This window comes from Lissotriton vulgaris, chromosome 12 (assembly GCF_964263255.1).
Source record: "Lissotriton vulgaris chromosome 12, aLisVul1.2, whole genome shotgun sequence".
In the NCBI taxonomy this organism is placed as follows: domain Eukaryota; kingdom Metazoa; phylum Chordata; class Amphibia; order Caudata; family Salamandridae; genus Lissotriton; species Lissotriton vulgaris.
The window spans coordinates 470,129,901-470,147,196 of record NC_141700.1 but is presented as its reverse complement, the minus strand read 5'-3'; the positions used below and the strand labels follow the sequence as shown (position 1 = coordinate 470,147,196).

Here is a 17,296-nt window from a genome sequence, read left to right as displayed (position 1 = left end):
GCGGCAACAACTGCCTGCTGCAGAGTGCTCTCCCCAACAGGTAGTCGAAAATTCTGCGAGATGAAATATGGTGTCCCTATACAGGAAACAGAGTCATAGCATATACAAGTCATTTATAGACTTTTGCCTTTGACTGTACAGGATATGATATGAGCAGCAGTATGGCATGAAGAAGAAGATGAAAATGATTTGTGAGGGGCGTTTAACAACCAGGTTATGAACAGACTCACACTGCCACTTATATGTAGAGTGCTTGGCAGACCTCTGGTTCATTTGCTTTCATCAGTATTAAAGAGAGTAAAATTGATAAAACGAAGAAAGGGCTTAGAATATGATGATTAACAGTTTGCACGAAAGTTGCCAGAACAGATACGATGAGGTAGATTAATCAAAAACATTAGATTAGATGAGACTAGTTAAATAAATACATATTGCATAGGTTATATGATGTGAATTTCATTAAAGAATAAATGAGAAAGGTTACAAAGACATACTTAATTGCATCAATTTAACAGGTTATATAAACAAGGTATAGTAATAGGATTGGAGATGAAAGACTAGATAACTACATTAAATAATCTTACATGGTCCAGTCCTCTGTACTAGCTTAAATACAAAGTAAGGCATAAGGTGGTGACTGAACAGGGTTATTACTATCAGATACATATGGAATCACCTCAGATAGAAACAGATAGCATGATTTAGAGTTTGGCGGACGTGTCACTCCATCACACACATATCGTACCTCCAGCCTGCCTTATTAGAAGTGCCTAGGTTAAAAGGCCCTTGTAATAAGGTGCACAAGATATATGTTACTTTTGTGACGGAGTAACCCCTCCACCGAATTCTAAATAGGGCCCATCTTTGTCTTGCTATACGCAGGGAACAGGTGGTACGGCCAGTTTCCTGTGACCAATAAGCAGTAGAATGTATAAATTAACTGCTGCAATTCCTTGCACAGCAATAGTAATATGCAGAGCAATTTGCAGAGCAGGTCTGGAAGGCTGATGGCTAGCTAACAATAAAACCAGGAAACGCAATTTGCCACATCTTAGCAGATGGCCCTCCCGAAATTATAGCAGCTATTACTCACTCCTTATCCTTCAATGTGTGCACCATTCAAACAAATTGCTTAAAGGTCTTGTTGAGTCGCGCTCATATCTAATATTACACAGGATCCGAACATGGAAATGTTGCTGACATTTAACAATACTAATGGACCCAATAGTACAGAAGTGCATCATGACTCCACATCACAGGAATGGGTTCCACAAAAGCTGATTGGAAAAACACTGATGGCAGCCATGAGATGGATTCCCATCATAACTTCAGGTGAGACATGGATATTAACTAACCAGAGTATTGCTTTTATATTCCATAATACTGAAGCTCAGAACTTATAATGTGAAATAGACACAATAAAATAATGAAGTACCGGTCGTTTGGCACCGCAAAATGAAATGCAACATCTACAGCACCCCAAAAAAAGATTATGATCATTGCCTCATTGCAGGGCAAACAGTACATTTGTAGGGAAAACACCGTTCTTTCATAGTGGGGTAAGGATTCAATACGAGGCACAACGTGGTTACCACGGCCATGTTAGACTCCTGCAGATGTAGCATCTCCATAATTCCGTCAAAAGCCCTTCACACTTCCTTCTCTAGTGTAGCATTCCAGTGCAGCTCTAAAGTGTCGCTAAAATCCGCAAATAAGAAATAATGACAACGCAAAATGTCTGTCCTACACCCAAGGTGAGAGCTTCGAAGGGGATCATCTCTTTCCCAGCCGCTCGATAAACGCCGGCAATGGCTGCACCTGTTACGAGACAAATATATCTACTTAGTGCTCGTCAGAAGACATCTGGAAACAAAAACAAAAAGCATTTTCAAGTGTCACGTGATGCAAGAAAGTAATCCTGTCACAAGAGAATAAACCCGATTACAATTGAGAACCAAGTATAAAGGAACCTTACACATCATCATTTCATCACGCAAGACGACATATGGTTAAGACAGCGCTTCTGATCACTAAAATGAGTCCAATATACTGCATAGTCTAGCACGCATGGGAGTAAAGCAGTACTAAAAAATATGTAATCAATAGTGGAGAACGGGAAACAACCATCACAACGCAACTTTTACAACGCACTACCATCACAACACAACTTTTACAACGCAAGATCCTTTCCAACGCATGCCATTACAATGCATGCCATTACAACGTAAGTATGGGTAAGTATTTAATTAAAATAATATTACTTTATTTTTAAATTAATTTTCATTAAAAAATTATAATTTAATTTATTATAATACATTTGAATATTTTAATTTAATTTTTTAAAACATCATTTTTTAATTTAATGTTATTTAAATTAAATAATTAGAAATAAATGCATTTTAATGTACCCCCTTACCCTACTATTACACCCCCCTGGAGTTAGAATAGTCATTTTTACCCCTACACTATCCAGCACTTACCCTACTATTACACCCCCCTGGAGTTAGAATAGTAATGTATACCCCTACATTATCCAGCACTTACCCTACTATTACACCCCCCTGGAGTTAGAATAGTAATTTTTACCCCTACACTATCCAGCACTTACCCCACTATTACACCCCCCTGGAGTTAGAATAGTAATTTTTACCCCTACACTATCCAGCACTTCCCCTACTATTACTCCCCCATGGAGTTAGAATAGTAATTTTAACCCCTACACTATCCAACACTTACCCTACTATTACACTCCCCTGGAGTTAGAATTGTAAATAAAATTTTATTTAAATTTTTTTTTGTTAAATTAATTATTTAAAAAAGTTGTAATTAAATTAAAAATAAATTATTAATTAAATTATATACTTACCTATACCTACGGTGTAATGGCATGCGTTGTAACAGCATCTGCGTTGTAATGGCATGCGTTGTAATGGATCCTGCGTTGTAAAAGTTGCGTTGTGATGGTATGCATTGTGAATGTATGCGTTGTAACATCATACATTCGTGGAGACCAAACCCCTGCCCTTAAAGGTGGGAATACCCACCCCTTCCTCTATCATGTGTGGGAGAACCAGCCCAAAATCTGCAAGAGTATCCTCTAAGTATATCCCTTGCGTGGAATGTTCAAAATGGGTCTCTAGGTTATCACCTGAGGCAAGTTCATCAAAGACCTGACACAATTTATTACACATGTGAATATTAAAATCTCCAAGTAAAATGATCGAGAACTGCACAACTCGCTTCTCTCTATAAGTATCTAAAAAGTGATTTAGACTACATAAATGTTCATTAGCAACTGATTTATCAAAGGAGTTATAAAAATGTATAATAAGAGTCTTCGGGGCATGTGCTGGGATAATCTCAACCGAACCCTGTATCCAGTTTACAATACCTGCCCATCACTTTGAGGGAGATCAAAGTTTAACAGGTCGCCCTTTGGCCAACCTGCGACGGACGGTCTCGCATCTTCTATAAAAGAATATGGCTCATGTAAAAGCCAGATAAACATGAACTACCTTTATGCGTATCAATGTGTTTCAAATGTTTTTGTTTTGTATTATGTGCTTGTTGTGAGTATACCATATAATTAACAGAACATGCAAACACAGTTAAAATATTTAAATGCAATCCTTGAACCCTGAAGATACAGCTCTGGTCAACATTGTGTCTGCGTTGCAGAGTGCAACGTAACTCAGAACTAAGATTACTACCTCAAGTACGTTGCAACTTCGTATCTTCTGGTGAGTGCTCATTGTAACCATCTTTGGATTTCAGAGGGTCTTCCTGAATTCCGATGATATCTTACCTTGAAATTATAAAGCACAATACAGAAGTGCCTTCATGCATTTACTGTGTTCAGACTGTAGTGGCAAATGCAAAAACAACAGTTGATGGACAGAATGCAGAACAATGTCATACATTCACCCCAGTACAGAGATCTGGGCCTAAATCCATCGTTTTTTTGCTAACCACACCACCCCAGTTCAGACATGGCCATATGCAAATCAGCCTGGACCCTGTGCCTCGTGGGAACAGTCCAGCCCAAACTGCCAAGCCAGGTCTACCTTCGACCGGAATCAAGCATCCTAGGTCTGGTTTCTGGCTATCAGCGGTCTTCAGCCAGGATAGCTTGACTTCAGTAGCGTGGAGAAAACGGGACTCACGTCTGAGCATACCCGTCCCACTCGGGGTGACAAATGCAAAAACAACAGTTGATGGACAGAATGCAGAACAATGTCATACATTCACCCCAGTACAGAGTTCTGGGCCTAAATCCATCGTTTTTTTTTTGCTCACCACACCACTCCAGTTCAAACATGGCCATATGCAAATCAGCCTTGACCCTGTGCCTCATGGGAACAGTCCAGCCCGAACTGTCAAGCCATGTCTTCCCTGGACCGGAATCAAGCATCCTAGGACCGGTTTCTGGCTATCAACCGCCTTCAGACTGTTAACTGTTACTGTTAACACAAAGTTTATTTAGACCATAAGTCTATAAACCATACATAGAACAATGGATCGCGTATCGTGATAAGACATTTAAAATCACAATTCATTTTATATATTTACAGCACTTGTAAAACCATAAACATACAATACTTAAAACCACAGTTCATTTTATACAATTACAACACTTATGAGAGCCATATACATAAAATTGGGATACTCTATAATTTCAAACTCTCCCATTCTCCTTTGTTGTCTCCATTACATATTCTCGTGTTGCTTTCAGAAATTTCCCCAACGCAATTGTAGTATCCAAAGAAGACATTTCTGTGAGAAGGTCAATAGCCTCAGCCCGTGAGGACACCTCATTTTAAAAAAAAATTGGACGTAATTTTTTTTTCCGAATTGCTAAAATACACGTACAATCACACAATATATGTAAAATATTATTCCTTACACCTAGACCACATTTGCAAATTCCATCCGGATGGATCAGGACCACACTTATTTTTCTTTCAATCTTCCATGGATTTAGTCCCACCGAATCTTCAAAATTTCATATCTTAGCCATCTACTAGGCAGTAAATCCAGGTATGGGAACCAAACCTTCTTTTCCCACTCATTTTTTACCCAATTCACTGATTTTTTTAGCCTTAGATAGTCCATATCTTTTGATCTAGAGTATTCAAGCCCTTGGTCTCTAAGCATCTTTTTCGTACACACTATATTTAACAGTGGTTGGGAAAGGCTCAATTTCAAGTTCGCAGCTACCGTCTGGAGGGTTTTCTTCACATCTCGCGCCCAGCGTAAGCTGCTTACTCGAATTTCCTCTCTACACCAGATTGAAACCTTCTCATCACCACCAGGCTCCAGTCGGTTCCAAAATCTTATTAGAGACAATTGGGACTTTACCTCCCATGATGTTATACCCACCTCCATTCTAATTGCTTGAATCATGGAGCTATTTGGTAAGGACAACAACATCTTCACAATTTTTCCTTCTTCCCGGTCCCACCCATTTTTACCACTCAGAAAAAGCACCTCAGCTCCATAAAGCACTTGTGGGGGGATCATAGCTTCAAAAGCGGTCTGTGTGACATATCGCCATAATCTTTGTTAAAATTTTTCAGCCCACAGACAGACGAATAGGCCTTTGCCTTCTGTGCCTCCAAATGGGTATTCCACTTTAATGCGCCATTAAACCAGAGGCCTAGATATTTATATTCATTTACTATTTCTAATTTATCCTGTCCTAAAAACCAATTAAAATTGTTTACCCTCTTTCCAAAACATAGGATCTTAGTTTTTTCCATATTCACTGTTAAGAGCTTTTTATCACAGTACTTATTGAACACATTTAGCTTCCTTTGTAGGCCCATTTCTGTTTGATCCAAAATCACAAGATCATCTGCGTACAAGAGACATGACACTTTATTATTATTCATACGAGGGCTCGCACCTTTTTCAATTTCTGGGAGGTCTGCCAAAAAGATTGAGAAAAGCAAGGGTGCCAAAACGTAACCTTGTCTAAAGCCATTTTTTACAGGAATTTTTTGGATTAGGGAACCCTTTATATCTCTAATAACCTGTGCCCAATTACCACTATGTAATTCTTTCAAGATGTTCAATAAGCCCTGTGGCATTCCATAGTTTTCCAGTACCTCCCAAAGGCTATTTCGGTCTACTGTGTCAAACGCCGCTCGGAAATCGACGAAACAGCAAAATAATTTGCCATTTTGTTCCATCGATTTCCTAGCCAGGGCCCACAAAGCAAAACAATGGTCTATCGTAGAGTGGCCTTCTTTGAAGCCCCCTTGCTCAACCGGGATGATAGATCTATGTTCCGCCCAGACTTTTAACTTACTAAGGACAATTCAACGTAACTGTACCTCATGATTATGTAATTTGTGTCTGTGTACTTTTTATGATTCGTCATGAATCGAAATAGTTGTTTTGAACTTGAACTAAGGACTATTTTAGAGAAAATGTTTTCTCCTATATCTAATAGGTTGATTAGCCTATAATTCTTTGGGGCATATGCATCCCCTTTCTTGTGTAGCGGTCTTATTATAGCTCCCTTCCAATTTGGGGGCATAATCCCTTGTTCTAAAATTAAAGTAAACATTTTTGCGTAGAATTCCGCCCACCAAGTCGGATTTGAATTTAGTATCAGGGCTGGTAGATTATCTGGGCCTGCTGCCCTAGTTAGGTTCAGTGTCTTTATTATTCTAAGGACATTTGTTGTTAAACATTCTTGTTTTAGATCCTCTACTTGGCCATGCCAGTCCCCAGCTACCTCATTTCCAGTCCCTCTCCTTGGGGCATATAATTGCTGTATATACTGAGTCCACGCCCCCTCTTCCACTATGCAACTCATCGGGGCAACCGTAGGTACCATTGCTGTCTGGATTAACTCCCAGAACTGCCGTATATTTGTGGCTTCGATTGCTTCTAATAGTTTGCCCCAACACTTTTCTTTATAGGTCCTTTTAGCATTACGGATTAGAGTGGTATATTCCTTCTTTATTTTTATTAGGTTTTCTGCCCTGGTTTGCACGAATTTTTTCCGTAGGCTACGTTCTTCTCGCCTAACTTCTCTTTTCTTTAGTAAACATTCCTGATTGAACCAAGTTTCTCGCTTTGCTTGTGACCTTCCGTTATTCTTATTGGCGCTTACGTCATACTTTAATTCTACGCTTATGCTTTCCACTACTTGAGTTATTTTCTCAACATACCAAGGTAAATTTTGGCCACACAAGTGCCCTAATTGCACCTTTTGTTGCAGCTTAGTCAACCTGGCGATATATTTTTCAGTTAAACGAGTGGTTATCCGCTTTGGATAATCCATCTTTTGGGGCAGTGGTTCCCAAACTTTTTTGACCCATGGCTCCCTTGAGCTCATTGGCAGTTGGCCGTGGCTCCCCACCATTTTTTTACCCGCGCACCGGGGTGCCGCGGCGCACCCTTTGGGAACCACTGGCCTACATTAAGAATGAAGCCTAGACGTGATGAAGGATTCAGAGAGTCGCCATCACTGTCATAAATCTATAGTTGCAATCACAAAGATCTTATAAAGTACATCTCAATGCATCATACATAGAGTAGTATAAAGCACTCCCACTAAAAGTAACCAGGCTAGAGAAAGGCTCAAGGAGCTCTGTGGCATTACAAGAAGTTTACGTGAGGTGGGCTCTGATCACGGGTATCCGCAGAAATGTTTTCGGTGGTGGGGGGGGGGAATTTTTAACTTCATCACCATCCCCCTTGCACCCTTTCCCCCTCTGCCTTACACCCTTCTCCCCCTCCACCCTGCACCCTTCTCTCCCTTCCCCTTGTACCCTTCTCCCCTCTGCCTTGCACCCTTCTCCCCTCTGCCTTGCACCCTTCCCCCCTTCCCCCTTGTACCCTTCTCCCCCTCCACCTTGCACCCTTCTCCCCCTCCACCTTGCACCCTTCTCCCCCTCCACCTTGCACCCTTCTCCCCCTCCACCTTGCACCCTTCTCCCCTCTGCCTTGCACCCTTCTCCCCTCTGCCTTGCACCCTTCTCCTCTCTGCCTTCCACTCTTCTCCCCCCTGCCTTGCACCCTTCTCCCCTCTGCCTTGCACCCTTCTCCCCTCTGCCTTGCACCCTTCTCCCCTCTGCCTTGCACCCTTCTCCCCTCTGCCTTGCACCCTTCTCCCCTCTGCCTTGCACCCTTCTCCCCTCTGCCTTGCACCCTTCTCCCCTCTGCCTTGCACCCTTCTCCCCTCTGCCTTGCACCATTCTCCCCATCACACTCTCCAACAAGCAGCAGTCATGAGTGACGACTCCTCAACAAGACGTGAGGCAAAGACAGAAGCTGGCAGAGTGTGGCTGCATCAGGGCATAAGGCACCCACCCAACGCTCTCCACCAGGCCTCTCACCCTGCACACACCCAATGCTCTCCACCAGGCCCTGCACCCACCCACCCAACACTCTCCACCAGGCCCCTGACCCTGCACCCACCCACCCAACGCTCCCCACCAGGCCCCTGACCCACCCAATGCTCTCCACAAGGACCTGACCCTGCATCCACCCACCCAATGCTCTCCACCAGGACCCTGCACCCAGCCACCCAATGGAGGTTAAAGACAGTCATTTTATGAGTATCTGTGCTCCCAGAGAGAACACTGGGATACCGCCACAGGTTTATTAAGCCGCGCACGAACACCCTCTCTCTCTCTCCCAATCATTAAATTATTCCACCATTTAAAGAATCCAAAATATATGTCCTCAATAATGTGATTTTTCTGCTTGATAATGGACTTGGTACAACGTTGCACGTGAACTTGAAAAAGCGTCATAATAGGAACGTTCGTGAATGTCATTTGACAGTTGAAAAGTTTTACCCTTTTTCTGTGTTTTGGTCGGCTGGATTTTTTTTTTTTGCTGCAGATTTATATAGCGCAAACTCAACCCGAAGAGCACCAGTCACGTTACACAAGGATACATTCATGTATTCTGTTTTTGTAGGCGCTGGGAGATTAAGTGATTTGCCCAGAATGACACAGGATTCTGAGCTGACGTCAAGGGTCGAACCCGGTTCCCCAGCTCCAAAATTGGCAGCTCGCAGTTTCACTACATTTTGAGGATAATTATATATTTTTTTCAGACCCACATCCTGCACAGTGGCGCGGCGCCCCTGGCTTCCCTTCACGGCACACCAGGGTGCCGCGGTGCACACTTTGGGAACCACAGATGTATTACATAGATATTAAGAGTGTACTCCCTGGACAGGTCCTGAGCATGGGTAGAGGAGGGGAGAAGATAGCGCTTGAGGTCAGAGCTACCACTTTAGAACTGAGGAATCAGGTTTGATTCTGGTTTTGGCTCAACATCCTGTGATCCTGGGCAAATAACTTAATCTCTCCGGGCCTCATTTATGAAGGTCTTGCGCCGCCAGTGCGTCACTTTTAAAATGGGAAAAGTGACGCACCAGTGGCACAAGGCCTTCATAAATGAGGCCCTCCGTATCTAATAAAGTAACATGTCCTTTCTGAAATGTCATTGGTGCTCATATAAAGCACTCCAATATGTTTGGGTTGGGTTTGCTCTATATCAAAATTGAGGGGAAAAAAAATGAAAACATTAGTTTAATTTACTCTTTCAATGCTATTTGCATCTAAATAACCGAAGGTGCTCATGACTCCACAAGGAGCATGACCCCCTCCTGTGCTGCAACACCTTCCTTTCTGCCACTGACCAGCATCTCTTTCACAGCTCATCAGCAGCTGAAAGAGTTGATTGCCTTTTTTAATGGTTAGAACTGCCAGGCGCCAAAATGCGGGATTAAGGGCATCATCTTTTGCCTTCAAGTAAGAAGTGCCTGGATCTGTAGCCGAGGCCTGTGTGCGCTGTTTGTGCACCCCCCGCCGCCGTGATGCTCTGCTTCAGAAAGGCAGACACTAGGGGCAGAGCAACCTATTCATCACGGAGGCGGGGGGCGAAAGTGACACTAAACACTTCCTTTCCCACATCGTGCGCGGCGCCCCTGGCTTCCCTTCACGGCGCACCAGGGCGCCGCGGCGCACAGTTTGGGAACCACAGTCTTGGGGGATAACTATATCACATGCTAAATGTTGGGCGATTACAAGCTCTAGTTTTAACATTTTATGATCACTACATTCCGCAGGGGCAATCCTGAAATCTTTTATCAATTCAAAATTCCAAGCCAACATAAAAATATAATCTATCGGGCATATTTGCGTCCCATAATTAAAAGTTTTCTTTGCGGGACAATCCTGCGTTATCCTCCTATTTAGACAGAATAAACTTTTTGTCGCCAAGAAGTTGCCCAAGTTGGCCGCATCAGTTATTTTAGTTTCCAGGAATTCTGCTTTTTTCACATCACAAGCATCTAAAATTTCAATATACAACTGATCAATCATCCCATTAACAACATTAAATCATTTCCATACTTATCACACAGCATATCCATGTCATTTTTAAAATGTAACAGTTCATCCCCATATTCCTTCCTTGAGCTCCACTGCATATACACATTTAGGATCAACATGCATTCATATTTTTTATCAGCAAATGATGTTTGTATTCTGCAAGCCAAAAGCCACTTAGATGTCACAGGTATCTGTAAAGCCGTTTTTAGTATACATGTTGAGATCAGAGTCAGCAAGCCCCCGGCAGGGCGACCAGATGTAGATTTTTCTGCTGGGCGGTAAATTTGTTTAAACCCTTCCACTATTGGGGGTTCTCCACTGAGCCAGGTCTCTTGAATACAAATGATTTCACACTTTTTTGCGAGTTCCTTCAGAGTTTCCTGTTTTACTTGGGTACCCATCCCATTTATATTCCAAGAGACCATATTTGTGCTCCGTGGTTGCCCCCTTTCCTATTCTACATCGCTTAGGGGATCATCTATTTCTGATTCTTCCCTATAGCTTTGTGAGGGGCCTGCCGGGCTTTCAATATTACTCCAATTTTTCCAGGACTCTACTAGGTCCGAATTATTTATCACTATATTGATATTTTCCCGCCCTTGTTCCATTTCTCTTCCAGGTAATTTCACTTGTCTCTTTCCTAGCCCTGCATGATACTTTAAGAAGGTTCTCTGTTGGGACACCATCCGACCTAGTCCTAGCTCTTCTTTGGGCACTAGTCTAACCCCCTCTTTTTGAATCTCCTGTTCTGCATTTATCATTGCTGTTACAGCCAGAGCGGATAGAACTGTACCTTAGTAACCTCCTTGCCATCGCCATTTGCTTGAAAACCCACCTGTTTCAAGTCTTCTGTACCTATACTTTTTAGGTTTGGGCAAAGTGCGAACATATTAAGAAGGTAGGACCTATTTAAAGGAGCGCACTTTTTTGCTTTTTTTCCGCCCCTTCCCAATTTCACTCGTTCGAAATAGAGTAGCTTATTCCCTTTATTCATCTCCTCTCCAAATTTACCTTCACCCTGGTGTAGTTTTGTATTAATTCTACAACCTTCCTCTAGGCTGGTTTCCCAGTATACCTTCTTTTTCGCTGTGGCCTTCCGGGCGGGTGTAGTCACTTGCTCTAAAGCCACCTGTCTCTTATGTTTTATCACTTTTTCCTGGAGGGTTTGCTTTCTACAACTGCTTTCCTCATCCACTAGGCCCCTGTCCCGATTCTCAGGTCTTAATCTCATTGATCTAGATACACTCGCCATCTTGTGCGGCTGGGGCTTAGGGTCATGCACTACTACTTCTATTGACTCACGCCTTTCTTTGTTGGTTTTTATCGCTCTTTTACTTAGCTTCGCTTTCACCCTCCTTCTTGCCACTCTGACTCTCTTTAGTATACCGTGACTCATAAATTCGCTTCTTCTTTTTACCAGCATTGGCCATCTTGACACATAAACTTGGTTTTCCCCGGAAGGGGCTATGTCAGTCTGGCTTGCTGATCGGGGTTTACTTGTTCCACCTTCCTCTTCCCCTTCTTGACTCATCATCACCGAGTCTGCGACGGGTCTTAACATTGAGGGCATTTGTACCCTAATCCCGTGTAATTCTCCCTCAATTTTAGACAGGTGCATTTTTTGACTTTTCAAAATGTCATGATTTAACATTGTTACTTCTAGCAGACCTTGTAACGATTTTTGCACCATGAACATCAATTCCAAGATTGAAGATGCTGGGGATTCCGACGACTCCAAGTTTATCTCAGGATGCTGGTTTTCCCCATTTGTGTCACCATTTTTAACCAAGCCCACAGGGTCATTGCTGCTTGAAAATGCCATTTTTCCTGAGCCATTAAAACTTCCATCTATGTTTGGGGTTTTTTCATCACTGTGCCTCGAACTCAGGCTAACTACATCCTCCAGCGTCTGTCGTACGAATCGCAGAGAGGAAGAAAGTTGCGGTGAGGAAGAAAGTCGCGGTGACATTATTGTCCCCTTCTGGCCTGGCAGGGACTGTACTGATCGGTCAACTAGATCTATTGAGTCTACCAATCGGTCATCAAAGATTAGTGACGTGCCCCCTTTCCATGGTTCCTCCTCCTCTTCAGTAGCATTAGTCTTAGCCGGTGAAAAAACCATTTTGAAGTGTTTTCCCACAAATTCTTTAATTGTATGGGTTGCTACAATCCCCTTACTTCCTCCCTGTTGGATATTATTGGGAGTTTTCTCTTTGTTCTTTTGGGGACGTTTTGTTTTTTCCTTGACCACAGGTGATCTCGGGCTCTCTTGGTCGTCTTGTCTATTTTCGCTGCTAGGCTTTGCTTTCCTAGATGTTCCTAGTGTGCTCTTATTTCTTCGTGGGGCCATTTTAATCCTTAATCACTTCCCTTTTGTGCTTCAATTAAAAAAAACTATTTAATTGAAATAAATGAAAATTGATGAAAATTCTTTCCACTTACCTCTGTTGTGCCTTGCCCTTGCGCTCGTGATCCGTGGCTTTCTCCACTTTTTCTTTAAAATAATATATGTCTGGGCTAAGCAGGTTATTCTGCCAAGTAGTCCAAGTTTTTCTATCACATCCTCACTTACGGAGGATGTAGCAAGATTGGGTTTGTGGGGCTTAATTTTCCACTCCTGGCCACCCGGTTTTGGCCCGGGGCTCTGGGATCAGTACTCCGAGGGTGGGGGCGAGGGCTGGAGCACAGCCTGGACACACGGGTCCCACAGGCACTGGATGCCTCGCTCCCCCACTCCACTTACTCCTCGCACCTCTTTGGGGGCTTAATTTTCCACTCCTGGCCACCCGGTTTTGGCCCGGGGCTCTGGGATCAGTACTCCGAGGGTGGGGGTGAGGGCTGGAGCACAGCCTGGACACACGGGTCCCACAGGCACTGGATGCCTCGCTCCCCCACTCCACTTACTCCTCGCACCTCTTTGGGGAGTAATATTATGTTCGTGAAGTTAAAAGTTTTTATATGACTCGCGCTGCTATTTGCGAGTTCTTTACGGTCCTCCACGCGGCTCCAGCAACTTCAACATCGGCTGGCTCCCTTCGCGCTCCTCGCGCTCTGAAACACACGTCACGCGTCGCGTCGGGTCACGGGGTCACGGCTCGCAGCGGGAATACGGCAATGCGGCACAACAGAGTCTCCAGACTGGATAGCTTGACTCCAGTGTTGTGGAGAGCAAGGGACTCATGTCTGAGCATACCCGTCCCACTCGGGGTGGCAAATGCAAAAACAACAGTTGATGGACAGAATGCAGAACAATGTCATACATTCACCCCAGTACAGAGATCTGGGCCTAAATCCATAGTTTTTTTGCTCACCACACCACCCCAGCTAAAGAACGGTGATGGATTAAACCCAGATCTGTTGACTGGGTGTGAGTGTTAGATTGGTTCCGATGCTCCGTCCATCACCACCCCCTTTTGTACCACTTTGTTCGCCATAAGTTGGCAGGGTATGCTCAGACGTGAGTCCCTTGCTCACTTTGCCACTGGATTCAAGCAAGCCTGGCTGAAGACGACTGTAATGCCAGAAACCAGTCCTAGGAAGCTTTAATCCGGTCCAGGGAAGGCATGGCTTGGCAGTTCGGGTTGAACTGTTCCCATGAGGCACAGGGTCAGACTGATTTGCATATGGCCATGACTGAATTGGGGTGGCAGAGTGGGCTAAAGAACAGTGATGGATTAAACCCAGATCTGTTGACTGGGTGCGAGTGTTTGATTGGTTCAGATGCTCCGTCCATCACCACCCCCTTTTGTACCGCTTTGTTCGCCATAAGTTGGCAGGGTATGCTCAGACGTGAGTCCCTTGCTCACTTTGCCACTGGATTCAAGCATACCTGGCTGAAGACGGCTGTAATGCCAGAAACCGGTCCTAGGAAGCTTGAATCTGGTCCAGGGAAGGCATGGCTTGGCAGTTCGGGCTGGACTGTTCCCATGAGGCACAGGGTCAGACTGATTTGCATATGGCCATGTCTGAACTGGGGTGGCAGAGTGGGCTAAAGAACGGTGATGGATTAAACCCAGATCTGTTGACTGGGTGTGAGTGTTTGATTGGTTCAGATGCTCCGTCCATCCCCACCCCCTTTTGTACCGCTTCAGACTGTAGTGGCAGCACAGTAAAACCCAAAGTTATTTTGCTCTTGGCCATGAGTAACTTATTCATTAAATGAGGAGAAGCGCTATCCAAGATACAGCATTCAGCAGGACAACCATTGGTGAGCCTAGAACAGGGATGGGTGCATGCCAATTATTATACACACGTGTTCACAGTAAGTAAAAGCACACAGAACCCAGTATTATTTACTTAAAAAGCAGTTTACAGCCCCCAAAATAGGTGACAGAGATAAACAGGCTACGAATGAAAAAGAATCAGGATCAAAAAGAACCAGGATGTAAAAGAACAGTCGGGGAGTTCTCGAAGCTCTCAGTAAGGGAGCAACTATTTTGATACCTGCTATAAGGCATACATAAATGTATAATCAAAAAGAGAAACGTGTACATTTTAGCTGCTTTTAATAGGTTCAACACATACTTGTTAGAATACCAGCAGAAATTGGTCCGATTATGCCCATCAGCAGGATACCCACAGACATGAACTTCCCGTACTTGTGATGCCAGAGTGTGAACAGTGCCAGTAACCCAGCAGGGACATGGAAGGAGATAGAGGAGACCAGGGCCCACAGAAATACACCATACCACATCTCTGTAAAACCAAAGACAGAAACATGAATATTACTTGACTAAACAATGGCAATCTTAGCTGTAGGCAAACCGGAACCCTAACCTCACTCACAAAGTGCAATGATCTACAGGTCAGGCAGTGCCTCAAATATTGCCTCTGTGCACAGGGTTCATGAACAATAGGCACCAAAGGCACTTTCTCATACACAAGCAGCCACCACAGAACACACTGATTTACAGATTTGAAATACCGGATCTTACGAAGTTGTACCGTACCATGACTTACAGCCATACATTTTTCCCACCTTTGCATTTCAACCATCAGGAACTTTGTGGGTGATCATGTGCACCATAAAACAATTTGCAGACACACCCACCAAAAAATGTACATCTCATAACAAACATGAAGTTTCATCTAAAATATGTAAGATTAACATATGTAGGTATTCATTTTTTTACTTATATACTTCAAAGTAAAGAAGATTCTAAAGGCCACTAAGAAAATATATAAATATAGTTTGTGCCAAAGTCACAGAAACCAAAATCTGAAAACGAATTATCTGTCTGGAGATCATCTAACCCCGTTTTATGCTCCTAATTTGGAGACTGACTCTCTATTCCTTGTTACTTTATTACTTCGCTTTTACTGAGCCTGCACCATGCATCAAATAATCATTGGCAAATCCAATAGGTCTCGTCTATGAGAGCTACTGGCTTTGCCAATATTTTATAACAATGCTGTACAGCAGCAAGGATGTTTTTTTTAGTGTGGCTAAAACTATTTTTAAAAAGCACTATTACACAGCCATGGCTGCCTTTTAAGTTTTGTATACAGCTATTAGCCAACTATATACTGCCTTGTCATCTGCATATACCACAAGATACCTAAAAAATACAGCAGCATACTGCGGCACAATTTATAACTATGGGCCTGATTATGATGCCGGTTAGACTGACCATCTGACCGCAGTCTTCGCGGGCCCTTTCCGACTTTCGAGGCTGGGAAGTTTTCCCCCGCGGTATAACGATGCATCTACAGCAGAGCACATATCTCCGAATATGTCTCTCCAAAAGCGTACAAAATCACAGAAAACATGTGAATTGTACACACATGCATAACATATGTGGGAATATGCCTTGTGCATCATGTACCCCCATTGCTGGAGTGTGCCGAAATGTGCATAGTTCAGTCAATGGTGATACAGGTTGGATAACCTAGAGCAAGTGCACCTGCCCATTTGTTGGAAAAAACAAGCATCGGCAAGATCCTATGTCTGAACTGAATATACAATTTCCTTGGTAAAGCAGGTTGTATTTCTTTCAGGGAAGGCTCTAGGATTTACTCATCTTTTATGTTAATGTTATCGATATTTGTATAGCGCGAACTGATACCAGAAGGTGTCCTGGCACTGCGTATGATGTCCTTCAGAGGTTACTAACACAGGGTTTGTGAAGGCCAGTTGTTAGACAGCAAAAAGCCACGTCTTAAGAGACTTCCTGAAGTCAAGATGGTTTGTCAGGCACCTAAGCTGCAACGGAAAGTCATTCCATGCCTTGGCAGCTCCAACCACAAAACTTCTGCCTCCCCAGTTGGACTTCTTTACAAAGGGCACTGACACCAGTTTAGCTTCAGAAGAGCGGAGCGGTTTCCGAGGAACATACCGCTGAAATTGTAGTTTTATATTCAGAAACGCAACTGTCAGTGAACCTGTTGCTGGGCTCCCCTGTAAATGGGCAAGTTTACCTTCCCTAAAGCCTTGAACCAGTTCTTTTCTAGAAGTTGTGGTACAAGCTACATCAGGGTTGTGCCATAGACTAGCTCTGCCCATCCCCACAAAGGAGTTCCTGACATACGCTAGCCATGGTAATTTCCCCGCTCACTGCATGCCCCCACAGTTCAGCCCCATACATTCCAGCGCCCATTGTTTGCACTTTATAGATCTCTAAGAGTGGACCAATAGGTTTGAGGAAAATATTCCTATACACCTTCAGCAACCCTCTTGTGTTCAGCCCTAGCTTCAGGCTTGTATTATCAATTTGGGTCCCCCAATCCATTTTTTCCATTAAGATGAGCCTAAGATACTCAAATACAGAGACCCTCTCTAATGGGATGCCATGTAGACTTGGGTTGGGCCGGTTTGAACTTTTTGGATTAAAGACCATATACTTGGTCTTTTGACAGTTAATCTCTAGAGCCCTGCTATCACAGAAGGCCTTGAAGTTATCAAGGACTCTCTATATACCCATTGGTGACTTTGA

The 17,296-nt window shown here is 43.5% G+C and overlaps 1 protein-coding gene across 1 annotated transcript in view; it reads right to left on the bottom strand.

The window, feature by feature from the left end:
• Window positions 1-436: 436 nt before the first annotated feature.
• The window catches only part of TMEM170A (transmembrane protein 170A), a 114,370-nt gene continuing 97,510 nt past the window's right edge, over window positions 437-17,296 (bottom strand). Inside the window, exons 2-3 of the mRNA XM_086945220.1 lie at window positions 14,889-15,059; window positions 437-1,818 (exon numbers count right to left, since the gene is read on the bottom strand). Coding sequence (XP_086801346.1) covers window positions 1,688-1,818; window positions 14,889-15,059 — 302 coding nt within the window. The 3' untranslated portion in view covers window positions 437-1,687. The remainder of the gene's footprint in view (window positions 1,819-14,888; window positions 15,060-17,296) is intronic.